Source organism: Nothoprocta perdicaria, unplaced genomic scaffold, assembly GCF_003342845.1.
Source record: "Nothoprocta perdicaria isolate Ctin4 unplaced genomic scaffold, notPer1 scaffold_52, whole genome shotgun sequence".
In the NCBI taxonomy this organism is placed as follows: domain Eukaryota; kingdom Metazoa; phylum Chordata; class Aves; order Tinamiformes; family Tinamidae; genus Nothoprocta; species Nothoprocta perdicaria.
The window spans coordinates 4,210,100-4,228,257 of record NW_020455777.1 but is presented as its reverse complement, the minus strand read 5'-3'; the positions used below and the strand labels follow the sequence as shown (position 1 = coordinate 4,228,257).

The 18,158-nt window shown below is 36.9% G+C and overlaps 1 protein-coding gene across 1 annotated transcript in view; it reads left to right on the top strand.

Annotated features, from left to right (window-relative positions):
- Positions 1 to 18,158, top strand: part of LOC112954928 (venom phosphodiesterase 1-like) — a 34,326-nt gene that overhangs the window by 616 nt on the left and 15,552 nt on the right. The window contains 13 exon segments of the mRNA XM_026048204.1: positions 2,471 to 2,584; positions 4,820 to 4,942; positions 6,133 to 6,258; positions 7,464 to 7,524; positions 9,268 to 9,365; positions 11,260 to 11,339; positions 11,913 to 12,032; positions 13,021 to 13,130; positions 13,886 to 13,951; positions 14,923 to 14,995; positions 15,320 to 15,428; positions 15,584 to 15,712; positions 17,150 to 17,181. Coding sequence (XP_025903989.1) covers positions 2,471 to 2,584; positions 4,820 to 4,942; positions 6,133 to 6,258; positions 7,464 to 7,524; positions 9,268 to 9,365; positions 11,260 to 11,339; positions 11,913 to 12,032; positions 13,021 to 13,130; positions 13,886 to 13,951; positions 14,923 to 14,995; positions 15,320 to 15,428; positions 15,584 to 15,712; positions 17,150 to 17,181 — 1,241 coding nt within the window.

Below are 18,158 nucleotides of genomic sequence, written 5' to 3'. Positions count from 1 at the left end.
TTTTTTTTTCTTTCCTGACAAGTAACTGCACTTTTGTTCCAGCGTGATAAATTGACAGCACTTCCACATGACAAAGAGAGTGCTTCAATTATTTATTTTATACGTTTGTTTAAAAACAGACAAACCAAGATCAGTTATTTCTGAGACTAGAAGCAGCCCCAATTCGGATTTTTTTTTTTTTGTTTATTTGTTTTTGTGTCTTGAGATTTGTCATTTGTCAGCAAAACAGAATGTGTAAGAAACACTCAGGCAGTGGGGAAAAGCCCTCGGGCAGCAAGGCACGGAAAAGACTAGTAATGGTGCTCTTTGTCAGCCCAACTTCTGGTGTCAGCTTTTTCCTGCCTTTCCCAGCCCTTTTAAAGTCATGCCTTGGAAATAACGGTGTAGCTTTTTATGATGTTTTCAAATATTTCTGTATAGATAGCGCACATCTTCATGCTTTTTTTTTTGTGATCATAAATATTTTAAAATATATATGTGTATATACACATACACATCTATATATGTTGAATAGTGTGTCTTGAAACTATGAATTGGAATTTAGAGAAAATGCCAAATACTGATTTTGGAAAAGATGAAAATTTAATTCTGAAAACAGAGTTGTGAAAAACAAGGGCAAGACATTTTATCAGCTATGTCATCAGAACATTTTCATATAGTACAAGACATATTTTCCTTTAAATCTTTAGGAAAAAGCAAAAAAAAAAATCTTGAGAAACTCTGAGAAAAAAAAAACAGAATAATGAAAGAAAGGAAACTTTCAAGCTTCTGAACTTTAGAACTTTAGCAGAGTGAGAAATTTTAGTAACTTGAAATATTCTTTCTTCCAACTCCAATGGTTTTCAAACTTTTGCCTACACAGAAAAAAAAAATCCAAATGTCAGTGCTGGAGTGCAACTATTGATATCCTGTGCCAGGCTGGAGGATTTTTTTTTTTTTTTTTTTTGTTTGTTTGTTTGTTTGTATGTTTGTTTGTTTGAACAAGAAGCTGTGGTTCTGAATTGAGACTTAAAGTAAGTTGTCTTAAGCCAAGTGCCAGGACTAGTCCTTTCAGCTTGAGGATGAATGTCTCTGGATGGAGAGCTTTTGCTGAAGGGCTATGGTGAACCATAGTGCTTCCTCTGTATATGATGTTACACGTGACTTTTAGTGTTTACTTCAGTGCCTGGATGCCGACAGTGCAGCAGTCGGAATGTTTGGCTGCCGTAAGGGCTATATGTTAAATCTAGTAAAATTTCTTCATTTTCATTACCCATGCGAGTCTTAAGGAAACTGGAGGATAAACTGTAGTGAACTTTAGGACAAGGAGCACATGCTGCGGRGGCGGGCGGCTCTGCCGGGGGGACCCCTGTGTCTCAGCTCCTTCTGGCTGGGCATAGGGTTAAACTGCTGCCCCCACACCTGCAGTCTGGCGACTGCACGCTCTCTTTTCTGCCTCTTTGGGAATTCCTTCCAAGTCCCATGCATTCCATCTCTCTTCCTACCCCATTCTCCCCTATTCCCGGAGTGGAGCCACCCCGGTGCCAAGTYGCGCTCACAACATCCACAGTGCAGCAGGATAGTGTCCTGGGATGGGGCGAGCAGTAAAATGGGGAGCTGTTGTGCCCAGGCGAGGGCCAAAGGAGCAGAGCAGCMGGCCGTCACTTGGTTATACCGAGGCTGTTCCTCAGCTCCATATTCTCCCTGCTGTGCCGGATAGATGTTTCCATTACAGCACTGCAGAGCAGGAGCATCAGCTGCTCTCTCTCTGTGGGCCACCCCTCCGCTCTGTTCTTCCATGGGTTGTTTCCTCCTGCTCGTGCTGTGCTGGGATTGTGTCCTTGCTGGCAGCTGACTTAAAGGAGACTCGCTGTTGGGTGYGTTGCATGCTCTGCAGGCCATAAAAACCATGACATACTTTAGTTTCTCTTATGGAGAGATACTCTCTAATGCCTGGGCCGTGTATTTCCTACATATCTTTCTCTTTTCCTTTAACCTCCCTTAACGCAATGAGTTAATCATTAGAAGAAAATGATGTGTGGATGAAAATTTGATAAAGAAATTCACTTGATCCAAATGGGTCTCATAGGACATGCCCATGGCATTTCAGGGCACTGTATTGGGGAAATGGCCTGTAGCACTGCCTGTTTATTTTTTAAAAGTCAAAGGAAGATAAATTTAAGGGTTTGAATTTGAGAAAGATATGTTGTTCCTTCTGTTTAAACAGGTTAAGTATTTGCACATCAGGTAAATAAGTAATTGCTTCCATCTAGCTTTTCCTTAGTGAACACTTGCCTGATAAACACATGGGCTAGCCATARATGACAAGGGGAATATTTAGGTGTTGGTTTATAACCAGTTCACAAGATTGCTAGTTTTAGGCCTGTCCTATCTTTAGGGTCAGAGTGTCTCCAATATTTTAAAGATGATGAAGTTCATGGAAATAATTACCAGTTAATTAATCTCTATTAAAGGTAACAGTTTATCACAGTTACAAACTCCAAGTTTTGTTTGTCTCTGTGACAGGTCCTGGTAGTTGCTTTGGTGGTTGTATCCCTGGGACTAGGTCTGGGCCTGGGACTTAACCGCGGAGTCCAGGAGCAAGGTATGTTTATGATGCTTTCAGTATAAACTTCACTTCAGCTAGATCTAGCAAAAACCTTCACCACAGACTATTTTTTAACTTTGATGGCTAGTCAGTTTTGTGAAAAACTAAAAGTTCATGAGTTTTTCAAGTTGGATTGCATAAAATCTCTACACTCACAGTCTATGTATGAAAAAATGTACCCTAAAACACTGAATTTCTTGATTCCAAAAGTATTGAATCTACTTCACAAAAACTTTAAAAATTTTATCACAATAATGTTATTAGAAAATTCAAGATAGGAGTTACTTTGTTATATATAATACCTTGTAACTATATAAGCATATACTTTGTAGAAAACTTACCATCAGGCCTTTCACAGGACATACACTTTGGGTGTCTGCCACAGTTCAGGTAGTTAATGTTAAAACTGATAGTTTTCTGTCAAAACCTCAATTTCTTAATTAATGGTCCTTAAAAAAATGGACAATGCTTTTACTTGGTGGAATTTAGTTTTTTGTTTGTTTGTTTGTTTGTTTGTTTTTCAGCTAACACAAAATAGAACACAAAATGGAGTGTTGATGCCAAGGGTCTGAACCAAATAGGATCAGAACAGGCAAAAATACCATTTGGTGAATTAAGTAAAAATACTTCCTTTTGAAAGAGGACAGTAATAATCTGATACTGGAAGAGTCCAGTTAAACAGAGTCACTTTCTCCTTCCCAACAAACTCACGACGAACTTGTTTACCTCCTCTATTAATCGGTTCTTAATTCCTTCTGTGGTTTTCCAGTATGGTGGACTAGCACGTAGCATTCTATCAAACTGTATATTTTTTGATGACCTTGTGTTACAAGTGTTGCAAGTATGCAAAAATACAGATATCTGCAGCTTCAGTCTTCACAGACTTTCACTGGAAGAACCTGGTTACAGTTACAGCAAGTGAATGGAAAGGGTAAGATGGCACCAAATCTGAGTGCTAACGTTTTGGTGCCTCTGCAGGGTTCCAGAACACTCCTAAATAGGGACAGACCAACTTTATTTGCTGCTTTACTCATCAGATGTACCTGTGAAAGGTCAAGTAGCACTATGCAGTATTGCACCATGGAGTGGGAGGGGAAGCCTTGACCAYAAGCAACAGGTTCTGGTGCCTGCTGTCTGTGTTGCCACAGCTGATAGGGGACTGTCAAGAGCAGATCAGCTGTCAAGAGCAAAGGGAGGTAAGGTTTTGGGAAGCCTCCTGGGGGCTCAAAATATTGCAAGAAGGGTTCTRTCAAGGATGGAGGGGAGCCAATGTTTTTGCATATTTATGAAGAGCACGATTAGAGACTGCACTTGAGAGCACTGTGATGCTACACTTGATTCTGTTCAGCAAAATTAGATAGGCATAGTATATTTCCTGATAGCTCCTATATTTGCACCGATTATTCCAGATAAAGCTTACAAAATACTAAATTCCTTGCACATTTTGTAAGTACTGTAAATTTGCAATTGTAGTTTATATTCATACACGATATTGAAAAATATTGTCAATAAATYGTAGGTAAGGATTGTAAATTGCTAGGCAAGTTGGTTGGTTGGAAAAACATTTTATCTCAGCATGAGCTATATAGAGTGGGTATTAATGACTCTTTTTTTAGGTAATACTTGCTTTGCAAAAATACAAATCATTTTTTTTTTCAGCTACAGTAGGATAACATCACCAAAACTGAGTAGTTACATCAGCTTCCATTGATTTCTACTTCATTTGGTCCTTTTTCTTTCTTTGATTCCAAACTTCTAAGCCTGTAGATTTTGAAAAGAAAACATAGAGGAAATTAAGTGGGAGAGATACATTAGGGGAAGTGTCTGCGATGGGAGACATTCTTTTTAGCATCCTGGACCCAAAAATGAGCAAGGGAAGCTCTGGGTTTCCCCTCCCAGACTAGCAGAATRGGACACCCAAGGATTGCCTCCCTGTGTTGTGGGTCCTCAGGAGAAATTCTGCAGAAGACACAGTCTCCTCGGAGGCTCTTGGCTGTTAGAGTGGAAACAAAACCAAAGACCTTCAAAGAACTTTCTGCACCTTTCATTCTGCTTTACCTGACTTGTGTGTTAGTAACTTAAATGAAAAGTGACTGAGGATATTAAGTTAGGAAATTAATAACTACATTTCTCTCTGTAGCCTGTGCCCGTGTTTGTTATTTTGACCTGGTCAGCCWAGGATTATCTTTACTCTTGAGTGCCAAAACTTTTCTTCCTGCTTTCTTTTTACAGTCAGCTGCAGACACAAATGTAATGAGCCATTTAAGAAAGAGCTGTCGGGCTGCCAGTGTGACAGTGGGTGTAAGGAACGCCAAGACTGCTGCTGGGATTATGAAGACACCTGCGTGGAACCAAGTACGTGCCCTGGCAGGAAGATTGGTGTAGATATTTTCTGCATAGTCTTAAGGTCATCACAAAAAAAAAAAAAAAAAAAGAGAAAAAAAAAATAAAAAAGAAAAAAAAGAAAAAGTCTTCTTGCGTCATATAACAACTTTGGGAGTGAAGAGAACGATGGTGTTGGTGCTGCTTTCAGATTGCTAGAAGGCTTAAGGTTAGACCATAGTGAGTTTACAGCACAGGAGATCTTGCGTGACTTTCTCAAATGGTATTGCCATATACCTCTGGTTGTGGAGGTGTAGGCTTTTTAGGAAAAAGTGCCCATTCAAGTAATTTTGTGGGTTTCACACATCACGCTAGAGCACAATACAGCACAGCAGAGCACATGACAACACAGCAAAGCAACCTCCTTCACAGAAAAACAGAGCATTTGCAGGGCACATTTGCTGGTCAAGATAAAATTACAGATCAATGTAAATGCAAGACAGGTTTTCCTTCAGCCAGCGGGTGGAATTATGCCTGTGTGCTACCACTTCTTGTATTTTCAGAAACTAATGAGTGTTCCCATAAAGTGTATTCACAATGCATGTGAATGTAGTACGTGATGATTCCCAGATTGAGATTATTGGCATCAGAAGGTTACAATGTTCTTCCAGGAAATATGTCTATTTCTGCATCATGTCCAGATTCCTTTCCAGTTAGTGTCTGCACTTTCTTGACAGCTCCTCAGAGTTTTCTTCATCCATATTGCTTCCTCTCTGCTTCAGTCATTGGGTTGTTTGACATCGTACTCCCTCCCTGCTTCAGTCCTTGTCTGCTTGACATAGTACATAAGAGCAGGAAAAAAGATCTCTTTGCTCCCTTCTCTCTTCTGCTAAAGGAATATGTACTGGTTTTCTTCACATCTTCTGGAATGGTGGAGGCATTGAGCCAGATGAGCTTGAGAATGTCTTCCTAAATAAAACTATACCATGATTCTGTGTTACCATTCAATGGAAGCAAAAGCAGGCTTTATGTGTTGAAAGAAATCTTGGGTTTTCCTTTCAGATAAAACTTCTAAGGCCACTCAAGTAGAACATGAAAATAATAGTTTAACAGGAACATTCATTTTTTTTTTCTTTATCTATTTGGAGCATTTCAGCTTAAAGGCATTAGCTTAGGCTTCTGTCAACTGAACTATAATCTTTTTAATTCTGATATTTTTTCAGCACGCTCTTGGAGATGCACTAATTTCCGGTGTGGTGAGACACGGTTAGCTGGAAGTTATTGTTCTTGTTCTGATGACTGTCTGCAAAAAAAAGATTGTTGCGTAGACTACAAAAGTGTTTGCAAAGGTAAATGAAAATTTGATGTGATATTAAGTGGATATTTAAATTAGTAAAGATTAATATACGTATCATTTGAAAGGAATATCTGGGAAAATATGACAAAGATGAAGGTAGCTGCATTTGTTTCTTATGTTTATATTCTTATCTGTATAATGAAGTTTTAGGAAATTAATAAGTTTTGAGGGAAGCTTTCCATTTTTTTTGATGGCAAATTTTCTGGGATTTGTGACATTCATAAGAGTGTCATTCATAAGTGTGACATTCATAAGAGAGACACATGGATTTTAGTATTGCAGCAGTATTTTTTTTTTTTTCAAAGAAGGTGGAATTATGGTTTCTACTACAAATGCCGCTCAGTCTCAAGTACATATTATCATCATCTTCCCTAATTTAAACCTTCTGATCCATTCTATTATAAACCCATATCTAGATTTGTTTCACTGTTAAATCTGAAGTTTATTTATGTTAAACATCTAGTCTAAAGAGATGAAACTGTGAGCTGAAGGAAACGTCATTTGGTACACATTGGGCACTTCCTGAGAATGATAAGACTTGATCTCTGAAACCATAGACTTCTACCTCTTGCCCCAAAGATTTTTTTTTCTTTTGCTGACAGTAGTAGTTCTTTTCTGCTCTTRCAGAACCTCTGGCTTTATCACTACTGCTTCCTTCTTGAGAAAAGGCACAGGCTAAATAAAAAGAGATAATAACATTAGTATTGGTTTAAACAATTGCTTCATTTAAGTCTTCATTACTAAAAATGCTCCAGTAAAAAATGAAAACTGTATTGAACAAGGAAAAATGAAAGAAAAGCTTAAAGATAGACCTGCCAATCATCTCCAAATATACAATACCARAAGAAAAAAAAGGCAGTAATACATTGTAGACAGGACACAGTTTAAATGTATTTCATTTAAAGCTAGATCAAACCTATACTAAAATTTCATAGTCATCTTTTCCTCTGTTTTATATTCTGATTGTTTGCATAATGTATGTTTCATTTTCATTTTTGAAAGTATTAGTCCTTTCAATATTTTATAGGCTAATAGGTTGCACTAAATAATTTCTCAGTTATTTTTAGCCCTACTTTTCTATCATTTTATATTAAAGTTGATGAGTATCAAGAAGAGCTCTAAAAAGTGCAGTCAAGAAACTTTTGTTCCTTACGTTGTTTTTAATTGTGACTCGGTATTTTCTTTTGTCTTTTTCAGGTGAAACACTTTGGGTGGAAGAACCATGTGCATCACTTGAAACTCCTCAGTGTCCAGATGGGTAGGATAAAAGAATTCTGTCTTTTTAATAGCGGGAAAAAAAAAAAAAAAAAAAAAAAAAAAGTGATAGAAAAACTCTGGTGAGCTGTTCTCCGGGAGATTTTATATGAACTAAGAATTAGCTTTCTGCCCTGGGAAATATTCTATTCATGCAGATTACAACTACCATAAACTTTTCTTTGTAAAACTTCTGCTGTTGTACATTCAGGTTTAGAAGAGAATAATGGAGTCCAAATCCAGACTGAAAGTCAGTTTGCAAAGAGCTGGAAAAATCTTTAGAGTTAATYCAACATTTAAGTGCCATAAACTGTTTATAGTTCTTTTTTATATTGTCAGCATAGTAACTCTGATAACTTAGGTCAATTACCTGGCAAAAGCTTATGCAATCTTCATTAACTCTTTGAATTTATGATTGCAATTCTTTGTCTAAGTAATGGGTTTCTTTTTAATCTGAAGTTGCATGTTGGAAGAAAGATTAGTTAAAAAGAGCTTCTAAAAGACTGGAGACACAAGAAGCCATGAAAGCAGCCAGAGAGCTGCAAAACCCGTAACACTGAAATTCTGGCRTGGTGTTTGTAGCTATTTTGCTGTCTGTGCAGTATTGTGAAATTGCAGATAGTGACTAGGCAGAAATACTGCTTAAAAGTTGTTCTCAAAGTGTAATTGTTCCTTTCTAGTGCAGCTATGTTATCTGTGATGTTAACTAATTTATGTGATGTTATCTAATTTACTGCCAACTTACCTCATTTACAGCAAAGGTACCTTTAATAACAGTCTGTTTCTAAAGTTCACAGATTTTTTTTCATGCAGTTGCCAACACACATATAAAAATAGACTTAAGTTAACTTAGGTTAACAGAYAACTTGCTGAGTTAACACAGGTTGATAGTATAAGGCTTCACAGCTGGTGGGGGAGTGCCCATTCTCTGAAACAGCATTGCTATATAAAGCCCTGATTAGGTTCAGATTCAAATCAGGAATCTTTTTTATACAAGCTCTTTTTAAAGGGCTGGATGCTGGTGTGCTTCTTCAGGGTTTTTGGAAGATCACTGTTCATGAAAAACCAACTGGGATAGTGATTTTTGATGTGAACATATATTTTTCTATAGTAATCACTCCAAATCTCCCCAGCGCTACTCCAAAACATCATGTGGCATCAGTTTTTAGTAACTGCATTTAGACAATTGTTGYTCTGAAGTTTTTTAAGCTTATGGAGCAAACCCTTCCTGTAAATTACAAATATATATTTTTACTTACTATTTACGTAATATTTATAATGTGTTAGGACAAACCTGGCATTGCAAAGAGACTTCATTCCTCAGTATTGAGGAATATAACTCTTAGCTGGGTGATTATTTATTTGGAAAGTCCTTGACARCTGCACCTAAAGAGATGGTATTCAGCTCATTAGTCTGTACAGAGGTACATTGACTATTCACAGAAGTACATCTGCTGGGCTTGAATTTAGACGCTAGTTTGTATTTAAATTTGAATGTTTGTAATTAAAGGATAAGCAAAGCACAATTTCTTTTTCTGGATTTTAAATACTAGTATTTTTGTATTTTATAGCTGTAGTTTTCTCAGGAGGTTTGTGTATTTTCTTTGAAAATTGAACTGTTTATTTCACTTATGGAAATTGTGGATCCTGTTTTTAAAAGGAGAATTCTTAATGTTGTTCRGGTTTTCCCCCAAAGTCACTGACTCTCCAAACTCCTTTTTGATAATAAACTGATGTTTCCTTGCAGGTTTGATCTGCCACCACTTATTGTGTTTTCAATGGATGGTTTTAGAGCAGAGTATTTGCAAACTTGGAGTTCTTTACTGCCGAATATTGAGAAACTCCGTAAGTTACCAAGACTTCTTTGATTACTTTTCTTAAAAAACTGCCCAGTGCTTTTTTTTTTTCCTTCTATGTAATACACTTCACTTCCTCAACAGTAAGAAAAGTCATTTTCAAGTCTCCCTTTCTCCCTATCCCCCATATATCATGCATATTTTAGAATTAGATCTTGTAGTTGAATGTTCAGTAACAGTGATTTTCATAATACGGTCGCTAAAACTAGTCTTCAGCCTTTTAATAAATACTGTAAAATATATATTCAAATACAGTTTAAGGATGAAAAAAAAAAAATCCAGATTAATGCATTTTCTGTTCTCCATTAAAACCTTTAATTGAGAATGAGACCATTATAAAATTATAGTAGTAATGGAAAATACATTAGATTACTGGGAAACGTCACTCARATGTGCACTTTTTCAAGATAGATATTTTAGCCTATGAAAGGGGGACTGAATATTTAAAAGTATAGCAGTGAATATTAATACACTAGACAAACACTATGTAGTTTTATATATTTCATAATTTAATATGATGATGTAATTGTAATTAACTGCTTCCTACTACTTCAGAATATCAGGAAAAGGAGTAAGTTAAAGAGTTACTTTAGGCTGCTGCTGTAGTGAGCTTGAAAAAATTAGACCCATTAGTGCAGACTGCTCATTAAAATTCCTGAGTATTTTAGAGCTCTGCTCTCAAGATTCATATTTCTTCTCTACTAACTCCATAAACTAATTGTCCAAAAAAAGTCCTAATATTTTCAGTGCAGCCAATCAAGCTAATTGTTACAGAAGATATTTTCTGTGGTTGGAACTCTTTTACCACTCAAGACAAATGTATAAGCTAATTCTGATGATTTTGTTTTTGTGCATTTGTGCATTATTCAGCCCTTCCCTTACACAAGCCCTTACACACTTGTATAACCTTTTTTTTTCTGTACTGTGCTGCAATGATTTTGTTGAATAATTACAGAGTTTCAATAGTTTAATTGAGGTTATCCAGTCAAAATCAATTTCTTTGTTTTCTTTGACTGAAGCAATATACATCAAATAATAAATTGTATTTGAGTGTAAATCAAATAGAATCAGACAACTACAGTTAATCAGGAAGTATTTCTCCACATGCTTAGTTTTTCCTTTAGAAGTTGGCAGCTTTGTGGATAAATAAATTGAATACTACAGTGCAATTAAATGTTATGGGTATGGTAAATACTTTAGCTTGCTGAAAAGTGTTGCAAAGTTTAGATATAACGGGTAGGACATTTTTGGTGGGATTCACTCCAGAGTTGGACATCTACCTTTAGGGGTCGTCTGGGCAGTATATACGCATTAAATAACTGCATGCCTGTAGTGGATTTATGGTCAGTACAATCTGTACAGTACAGTGCAGAGACTAGAGAGCAAGTCATTTCAAACCTATAGAGAATGTCAGAGGATGAATTCAGTTGCCCAGACCTTGGCATCTGTTTTACATYGAATTGCTGTGACATGCCCTGAGTGGCCTTCAGATGCTCTCTCAGAGGGACACAGGACTTCTGATGGTCTTGTGTCAAAACTGCCAACGTCTTAGAGATGTTTGAATGTCTGAAGGTGTATCAAATGGTCTTAGACTCCTGTGCGTAGGTAGTGAAGCCTTTCTCAGGCAGCTGATCACCAGCTAGCATCTTGCCTGGATTGCCCAGAGGCTTTAGTCTGGTTTCATAAACAGATATCTTGYGACTTTTTTGGTCACCAGAAGTATCTGAAACATCCACTTGGGCTGGCATACAGGATGTAGCAGCAGCATGTGGAGGCCAGACAGGATCATTAAGGATATTTCAAAGGGTCCTAAGCACTTAAGTTTAGGCACCTGATTTGAATGAAGGTAAGAAAATCTATATTAATTCCTTAATCTTTTGCAGAAACATGTGGCACACATTCCAAATACATGAGAGCTGTTTACCCCACAAAAACCTTTCCAAACCACTATACCATTGTCACCGTAAGTGTGAATTTACTGTTTTCGCTTGCCATTAGCTACGCAATGCAGAAAGGATGTTGTTGTGCCGAGCAATTGTCAATCTGAACATTTTGTGGGACATGGGAACCCAAATTATGAAGGTGAAGGAGAGAGAGAGATGCTGAGGCAGTACATTCAGTAGCCAGCCTAGAGGGAAAGGGGCAAGGGGCTTATGTGTTTACRTGTGTACTCTCTGATTCTGACCTGTCAACAGGTTATTTCTGGCCTTAGTCTCTAACTGGGTGTGAGAGAGTGGTTAAGGGCACACAAGAGGCCACCAGGATTATGATGGGTTTCGCTGCTAATACAGCCAGATGGCATCTATGATATTTAAATATAACACATCCATTTTTAATTCAACTGAGGAGAAAATAAGGAAGCTAATGGGAAGCCGACAGGCACGCTGAGTTTTGCTGACAGCAATGTGATGATCTGCATGAGTTAGGAAAGCTACCAGCTCTAAAAGTCATGGCAACAGTGTGCATGGCAGCATAGTTTAGCTTTCTTTTCATTTTACAAATCATACTTCTTTTTTTGTTTGTTTTCTCTTTTCAGGGACTGTATCCAGAATCTCATGGTATTATTGATAACAGCATGTATGATGTAAACTTCAACAAGAGTTTCTCACTTTCAGGGACTGAAAAATTCCAACCTTACTGGTGGAAGGGGCAGCCAGTAGGTGTCTTTCACTTTACAGTGTTCCTTTAGGTCTAGAGTAGCTTAGATGTCATAAAATAAATAACCAAAAAAAGAGGCAGAATGCCAAGCTGTGTGATATGTTCTGCAATATGTGCTAAATATCCATTTTGCTTTGTATTATAGGCTGCATAAGAAACCATTTGCTTTTTATGTAAGCAAGAGAAGTCTTTAAATGTTAACATTGCGATTGGAAAAAAAAAAMCACAGGAAAAAGCCATAAAATATTGTGGCTGTTAAAATAGAAATCTTACCAAGGGAAACCACAATAAATTTTTGATGGTGTTTTACTACTTTTCTTTTTTACCCACAACATACAAAATCAAATCTGAAAATCTACTTCCAAAATATGTCCATTTAATAAAAACACACAAGGTCAAGACTGCCTGTGTCTGAAGTAGTACTTGCAAAGTCCATGAATAAAAAAGCAAGGAAAAGAATAACAAAGAACTTTATTTACAGCAAAGTGAACATGTATAAAATATGGCAAAAAACCACTGAGTTTTACCTAGGTTTACAATTAATATTACACAATTACTGGAAATATCAAGCTATAAATATGACACAAAAATATGAAATGCTATTATAGTATAAATGTATAGTGTACTACTTGTTTTTTTATTGCTATTGTTTCATTTGATTCAGACAGACTTATAATAGGGCCATAGCTGTACCCTTTAGGATGGAGAGAAATATGCTCTCTTTTTTTTTGTGCTGAGAATATCCAAGGAGTAGCAACATCCTGTGTTCAATACTGCTAATCTTTCTTCAAAAGGCATAATTTAAAAACAAACATATAGAATTGCATACAATTGTTTAGCAGATGCACAGGAGGTGAAAAAAAAAAAAAAGAAAGAAAAGCCTAAAGCCCAGGTTTCTGATCCAGCTATGTAGTTTGACTCTGGTGATCTGAGRTCCTGTGGTGGTGTAAATGCTGTAAAATTATTTGTTGTAATTTTACCTATAGATCTGGCTGACAGCAATGTACCAAGGCTTGAAAGCCGGCACCTTCTTCTGGCCAGGCTCCGATGTTCCTGTTAACGGCTCATATCCCACCCTGTACACTCTATACAACAAGTAAGTTTTGAAGTTGAAACTTTATCCAACTAAAAACTACTAATTCCCCTCTCAGAAGTCACCATACTTGATTAGTAACAACCTTTAAGCTTTGTCAAAGATAACCACGTTTTCACAGCTAAATTTACAGATAARATATAGCCCTTTAAAAATACGTATACTTGAAAATAGGTTTTTGGGTAAACTGTATCCTGACATAGCCCACACATACTTGAAGGGGGAAGAAACCGGTGGAACAGAGGACTCTGGATAAGCTACAGAATACCCTCTAATACTACTTGCACATATGATAACCCACACACTGTTCCTGAATTATAGTCCTACTGGTAGTTCTCAATGTTTTATCCAGTAAATTCACATGTGAAAAGATAGCAATTGCCTTCATAATTATCCTTTTGTTTATCCTTTTGTTTTCTCAATTTTCACAGTCATATCAGTAAATCCTTCTTATCTCTCTTATTTCCTCTTTACGTTTACAAGGCTCACAGCTTGCAAGTATATCTCAAACATTTCTGTTTGCAGGATCAAGATATGACTAATATCTGACTAATTTGCCACTACAAATGTGTTGCATTCAAACAAAAAGTGAAAATAAAAGTGATTGATGGTGTCTTACTGCCGTACAACATTCTTGGAATCCAAACCTTCGATGTATTGCTAGAGAGTGGACACTCTCACTCTCTCTGTGTATTTGGATTTGGGAAATTAGAAAGGCTGATCACTAAACACCTGTTGACAACATTTTTTTTTTTCAGTTCAGTTACATACGAACAGAGAATTTCAGGGATACTGAAATGGCTTGATAATCCCAAATCGGAGAGGTAATGCTTACTAATTTCCAATTGATTTGTGAGATTACAGTTTAGAATGATTTTAGTGCTTACTAACTGAAGTTTCTGTTTGTGAAACATGGAAGTTTTTCTCATCATCTTAAATGGTACTCTTTTAAACTGAAGTCTCTTTTACAARTATAACTAATCATTTTCAGAATAAATACAAAGAAGTGTCTGCATGTTGGTTTAGCATGTGCTATTGTAAAACTTCTTTAATTATCTTCTTTTTGTGTTGGTATGTGACCTATAGGAAATGTGTAACTTTCAGCTTCTACTATTAAGTGTGTGGATGGAAGATACTATATGATAGATTTATCATAAGATATGTTAAATATCTGAAAGTAAGTGCAGTAGCTTTCTGCATCCTGAAAAAATGTTCAGGATGAAGAGCAGATGTTTGCACTAATTGCAGTGGTTTGAAGAACTACTTCATTTTCTTGTGCCTGAGAATGGCAGACAAGCAGAAGACTTTTAAGTCTTCTGTGAAAGAAGAGAATCTTATGAACCTTGTAGTGAGCTGAGAACATAATTTGTCAGTTAATTGGCCAATTCATCCCTGTCTTTTGCAACTGTTTAAACAAAATAATGRTATCTGAAGAAGTATTTTTTTGATATTTAAATGGCACGAGAGATTGCMGGGCTGTTCTTTGTGACAAACAAATAAGTGAAATCTTTTGTGTAATGGTTTGTTAGCAAGTCCGTTGTATATTTGCAGTGAGGGATGCCTTCTAGATCCTTACTGAGGTCCTTTGGTGATAAGGATGAATACAAAGCTCAGCTGTGTTGAATACAAAACTGAGCAAGACTGGATGATTATATTTGCTGATGATTTTTATTAAGTTTTGAAGAGAATATTTATAGTTCTGTTCATATTGCATTTGGTTTTTCTTTTTTAGTGAAACTGTTTACCTTTTTTTCTTCAAGTTGTCATAATATTCCTTTCTTATTTTTAACACTAGGCCTGATTTTTACACTTTGTATATTGAAGAACCAGATTCCTCTGGGCACTCGTTTGGACCAGTTAGTGGTGGTGTGAGTAATTGTGGTGTTTTTTCTTAAACTAAATGTCACCAGAAATAGATATGTTCCTACATTTGATTTGAATGTGCTACTCTCCTTTTTAATAGAATATATTTTAAAGATCAAATTTTCTGAAGCAATAGAAAAAAATAGTGTGATTCTTTTTTTAAGTTAGTGTGGCATACACTGTTGTAAAGTCGTGGGATTATGCATATGTGTAATGTTGTGGTGATGGTGAATTGCACTGCAGCAGGGAAAAGAAAGCAGCAGCAATATTAGGAACTTGAAAGCTCAGTTGGTGTTTGTGTTTTAAGTTAGATCTTGTTTATCTCACAGGTAATCAAAGCCTTGCAGCTAGCGGATCAAGCTCTGGGAATGCTAATGGAGGGACTTAAACAGAGAAATCTGCACCACTGTGTAAATCTCATTCTTTTAGCTGATCATGGTAATGTACATAGTTCAGTTTTTCAATACAAGTTTCATTGAGTCGTTTTCTTCCTTGTGTTGCATGTGCGCTTATTGTTTTTAATCCATTTTATAATTCACGTTGTCTTCTTTGCTATTGTATGTTATAAAATATCTCTTTTGTATTTTGCTTAGGGATGGAGAATACCTACTGCACCCAATTAGAATACATAGCTGACTACCTGAAGCAGACTAGTTTCTACATATATGCTGGGCCCGCAGCCCGCATCCGTGCCTACAGCGTTCCAAAGGACTATTTCACCTGTAAGTGTGGGGCCAGTCCTGAGACTGCACAAAGAACTAGTAGCAGAAAGTAAATAAATAGAGGAAGAGGGTGATCAGTACTAATCAGGCGAGTGAACAGCTCYCTTTGTCACCTCACTAGGCTAGAACACTCATGGAAGCCTTTTTTTTTTTGGTCAAGAATGACTGTTTTAGATTAATCTGAAAGAGGGAAAAGCTGGTTGCGGACATGGATTTGCATTGATTTGAGAGGAAGAAACATGAAATACAGATAGTTTTGTAGTTTGGAGTCAGGTCTTCAGATTTTTGGTAGGTACACTGCTCTTCACAGATTTCTTGCGCAACACTGGGAGAGATGGTCAGTCTTTTTTGCAGCAATGTCTCTTTCTAACTGTGTGTGTATAACTGTAGAATCTGAACCCCAGCACAGTGGGATCCAAGTCTCRGTTGAGCCCTCTAGCTTGTGTCATAAGAGAATATAAAATTAAAAGCAGGTGAACTGACTCTGAGTTAGAATAGAAATAATTCTACCAACCTCAAAAAATCAAAATCAAAACCAAAAGCAAAATCTCCCCCACATATACATACACGCAAAAAAAACCCCAAACACGTTTCTGTATCAGATTTCTATATCAGAATGAGTTGAGGTAAAACTGTGGAAGCGATCTTTTCAGGGGATTTGTAGAATTAATGAAGATTATCTGAAAGATATAGTTTTTTGAGAATCACAAGTAGGATCTAATTGTACATCTATTTGCAAGCACAACTTTTATACAATATAAAACAGATTTTCTTTGCTTTAGGAAGTCTAAGTCAGACAGGAACAGAGTAACAGGATATTCTGAGCAGTTCCAGAGGAGAGACTAATGATGTTTGGCATGTGTTTTAATCATAGAATAATTGTTGATTCATTTCYTCTGACAATCTTACTCTCTCTGAAGGAATTTTCCTTCTTTAAATTGCCCAGATTTATTTTTTAGAAAGCTAAAGCCAAAAGGTTAAAGTTATTCTTCCAGCATGTGGAAGGTAAAAACAAGAACACAGGCTGGATTTTCCCTGTGACGGCTGCTGTAAGTGCAATATATGACAAGCAGATCACATCTGTTTCAGTGTAAAAAATATGTATATTTCAAAGAGAAGTTATGTGGGAGAAGAAAATTTCATTTTGATGATTTATCATCTTTAGGCAGTCATCACCATGGCAGTTTTCCGCAATCTGTCTTTATGTGCACCAAGCTAAAGATGTTGTAAGCTACCAGCTACTTCTCCTGGGTATGACACTTAGCAAGCAATTACCATGGAAAACATTAGTTTGCTGCATGGTGACCATAATCTTCACAGCCTGTTAAAAGAAATACTCAGTTCTACAAAAGGAAACATGTTGAAATTTCTCTCATGAATCTTTGGACCTTCAATCGTTTGAACGTGTGTTTATTTTTCTTTTTCTTTTTTTAACAGTTGATTCAGAAGGAATTGTTAAAAACCTTACAGTGAGTAAATATTTTAATATTTTTTCTTCTTAGTTTCTCTTAATAGTCATATGATCAAAAAATTAACCGATAAGATCAGAAAGACTGTCAAAAGATTCTCTCCCCCCAAAAAAGMCCAAGATCAAGAACTTTTTATGAAAAACTGAAACTATGGTAACAGTTTTGGTGGTGTATTGATAGGACCTATCTTCCTTACACAAGAGCATGTGGCCCAGAGATATTTAAGTAGCAGAGATCCTGTGAGCTCTGGACCACAAGCCCTGCCCAGGCTAAAGCAATTTTCCACACAGCAGAGTCACCTTGTCAAGCACATTGCCACAGGGTGTTGTAGAGGCTGGAAGGATAAATAGGAACGAAGGGTATTAGACAAATTAGTGAAGGACAGGTCTATAAGGGCCATGAATAAGATCTACCTGAAACCTCTGACTTGRGGGATCCCTGAAGCCTTCAGGAACCTGAGTTGGTACAAAAAAGGGGCCCATTCTGTACTAGGGTTGTTCTCTCGGACTTTCCCTAAGTACCTGATCCTGGCTGCTGTTGGAAGAAGAGTGATGGGCAAGATGGACCTTTGGCATGATGCAGTATGGATATTTTCATGATCTTGTATTAGATGGGGCTTGGGAACAGGGCTTGGGCACTTCAGGCAATACTTCTAGGTGTTATTCCACCTCCTCTGCTTCTTCTGTACTGATAGTTCTGCTTCTGACAGCACTATCCAGTGTGAATGAACCATTTCAGAGTAGGGCCAAGCATGGTTGGGTCTCCAGCATACACCACTGTGCCTTGTGGTGCTCACTGTCACAGCTGAGCTCTGTGGTAGGGGCAAAGCCATAGGAGACCAAGCCTACTTTTTATTTTTTGTACTGAAAAGTGGTAAGAGGCATGCCTAGTCCATATTTTTCTTTATGCTTTTAAAGATAGATAATTCACTACCTTTATGGTATTTAAAATCTATCTTAATATATGTGGGAGGAACA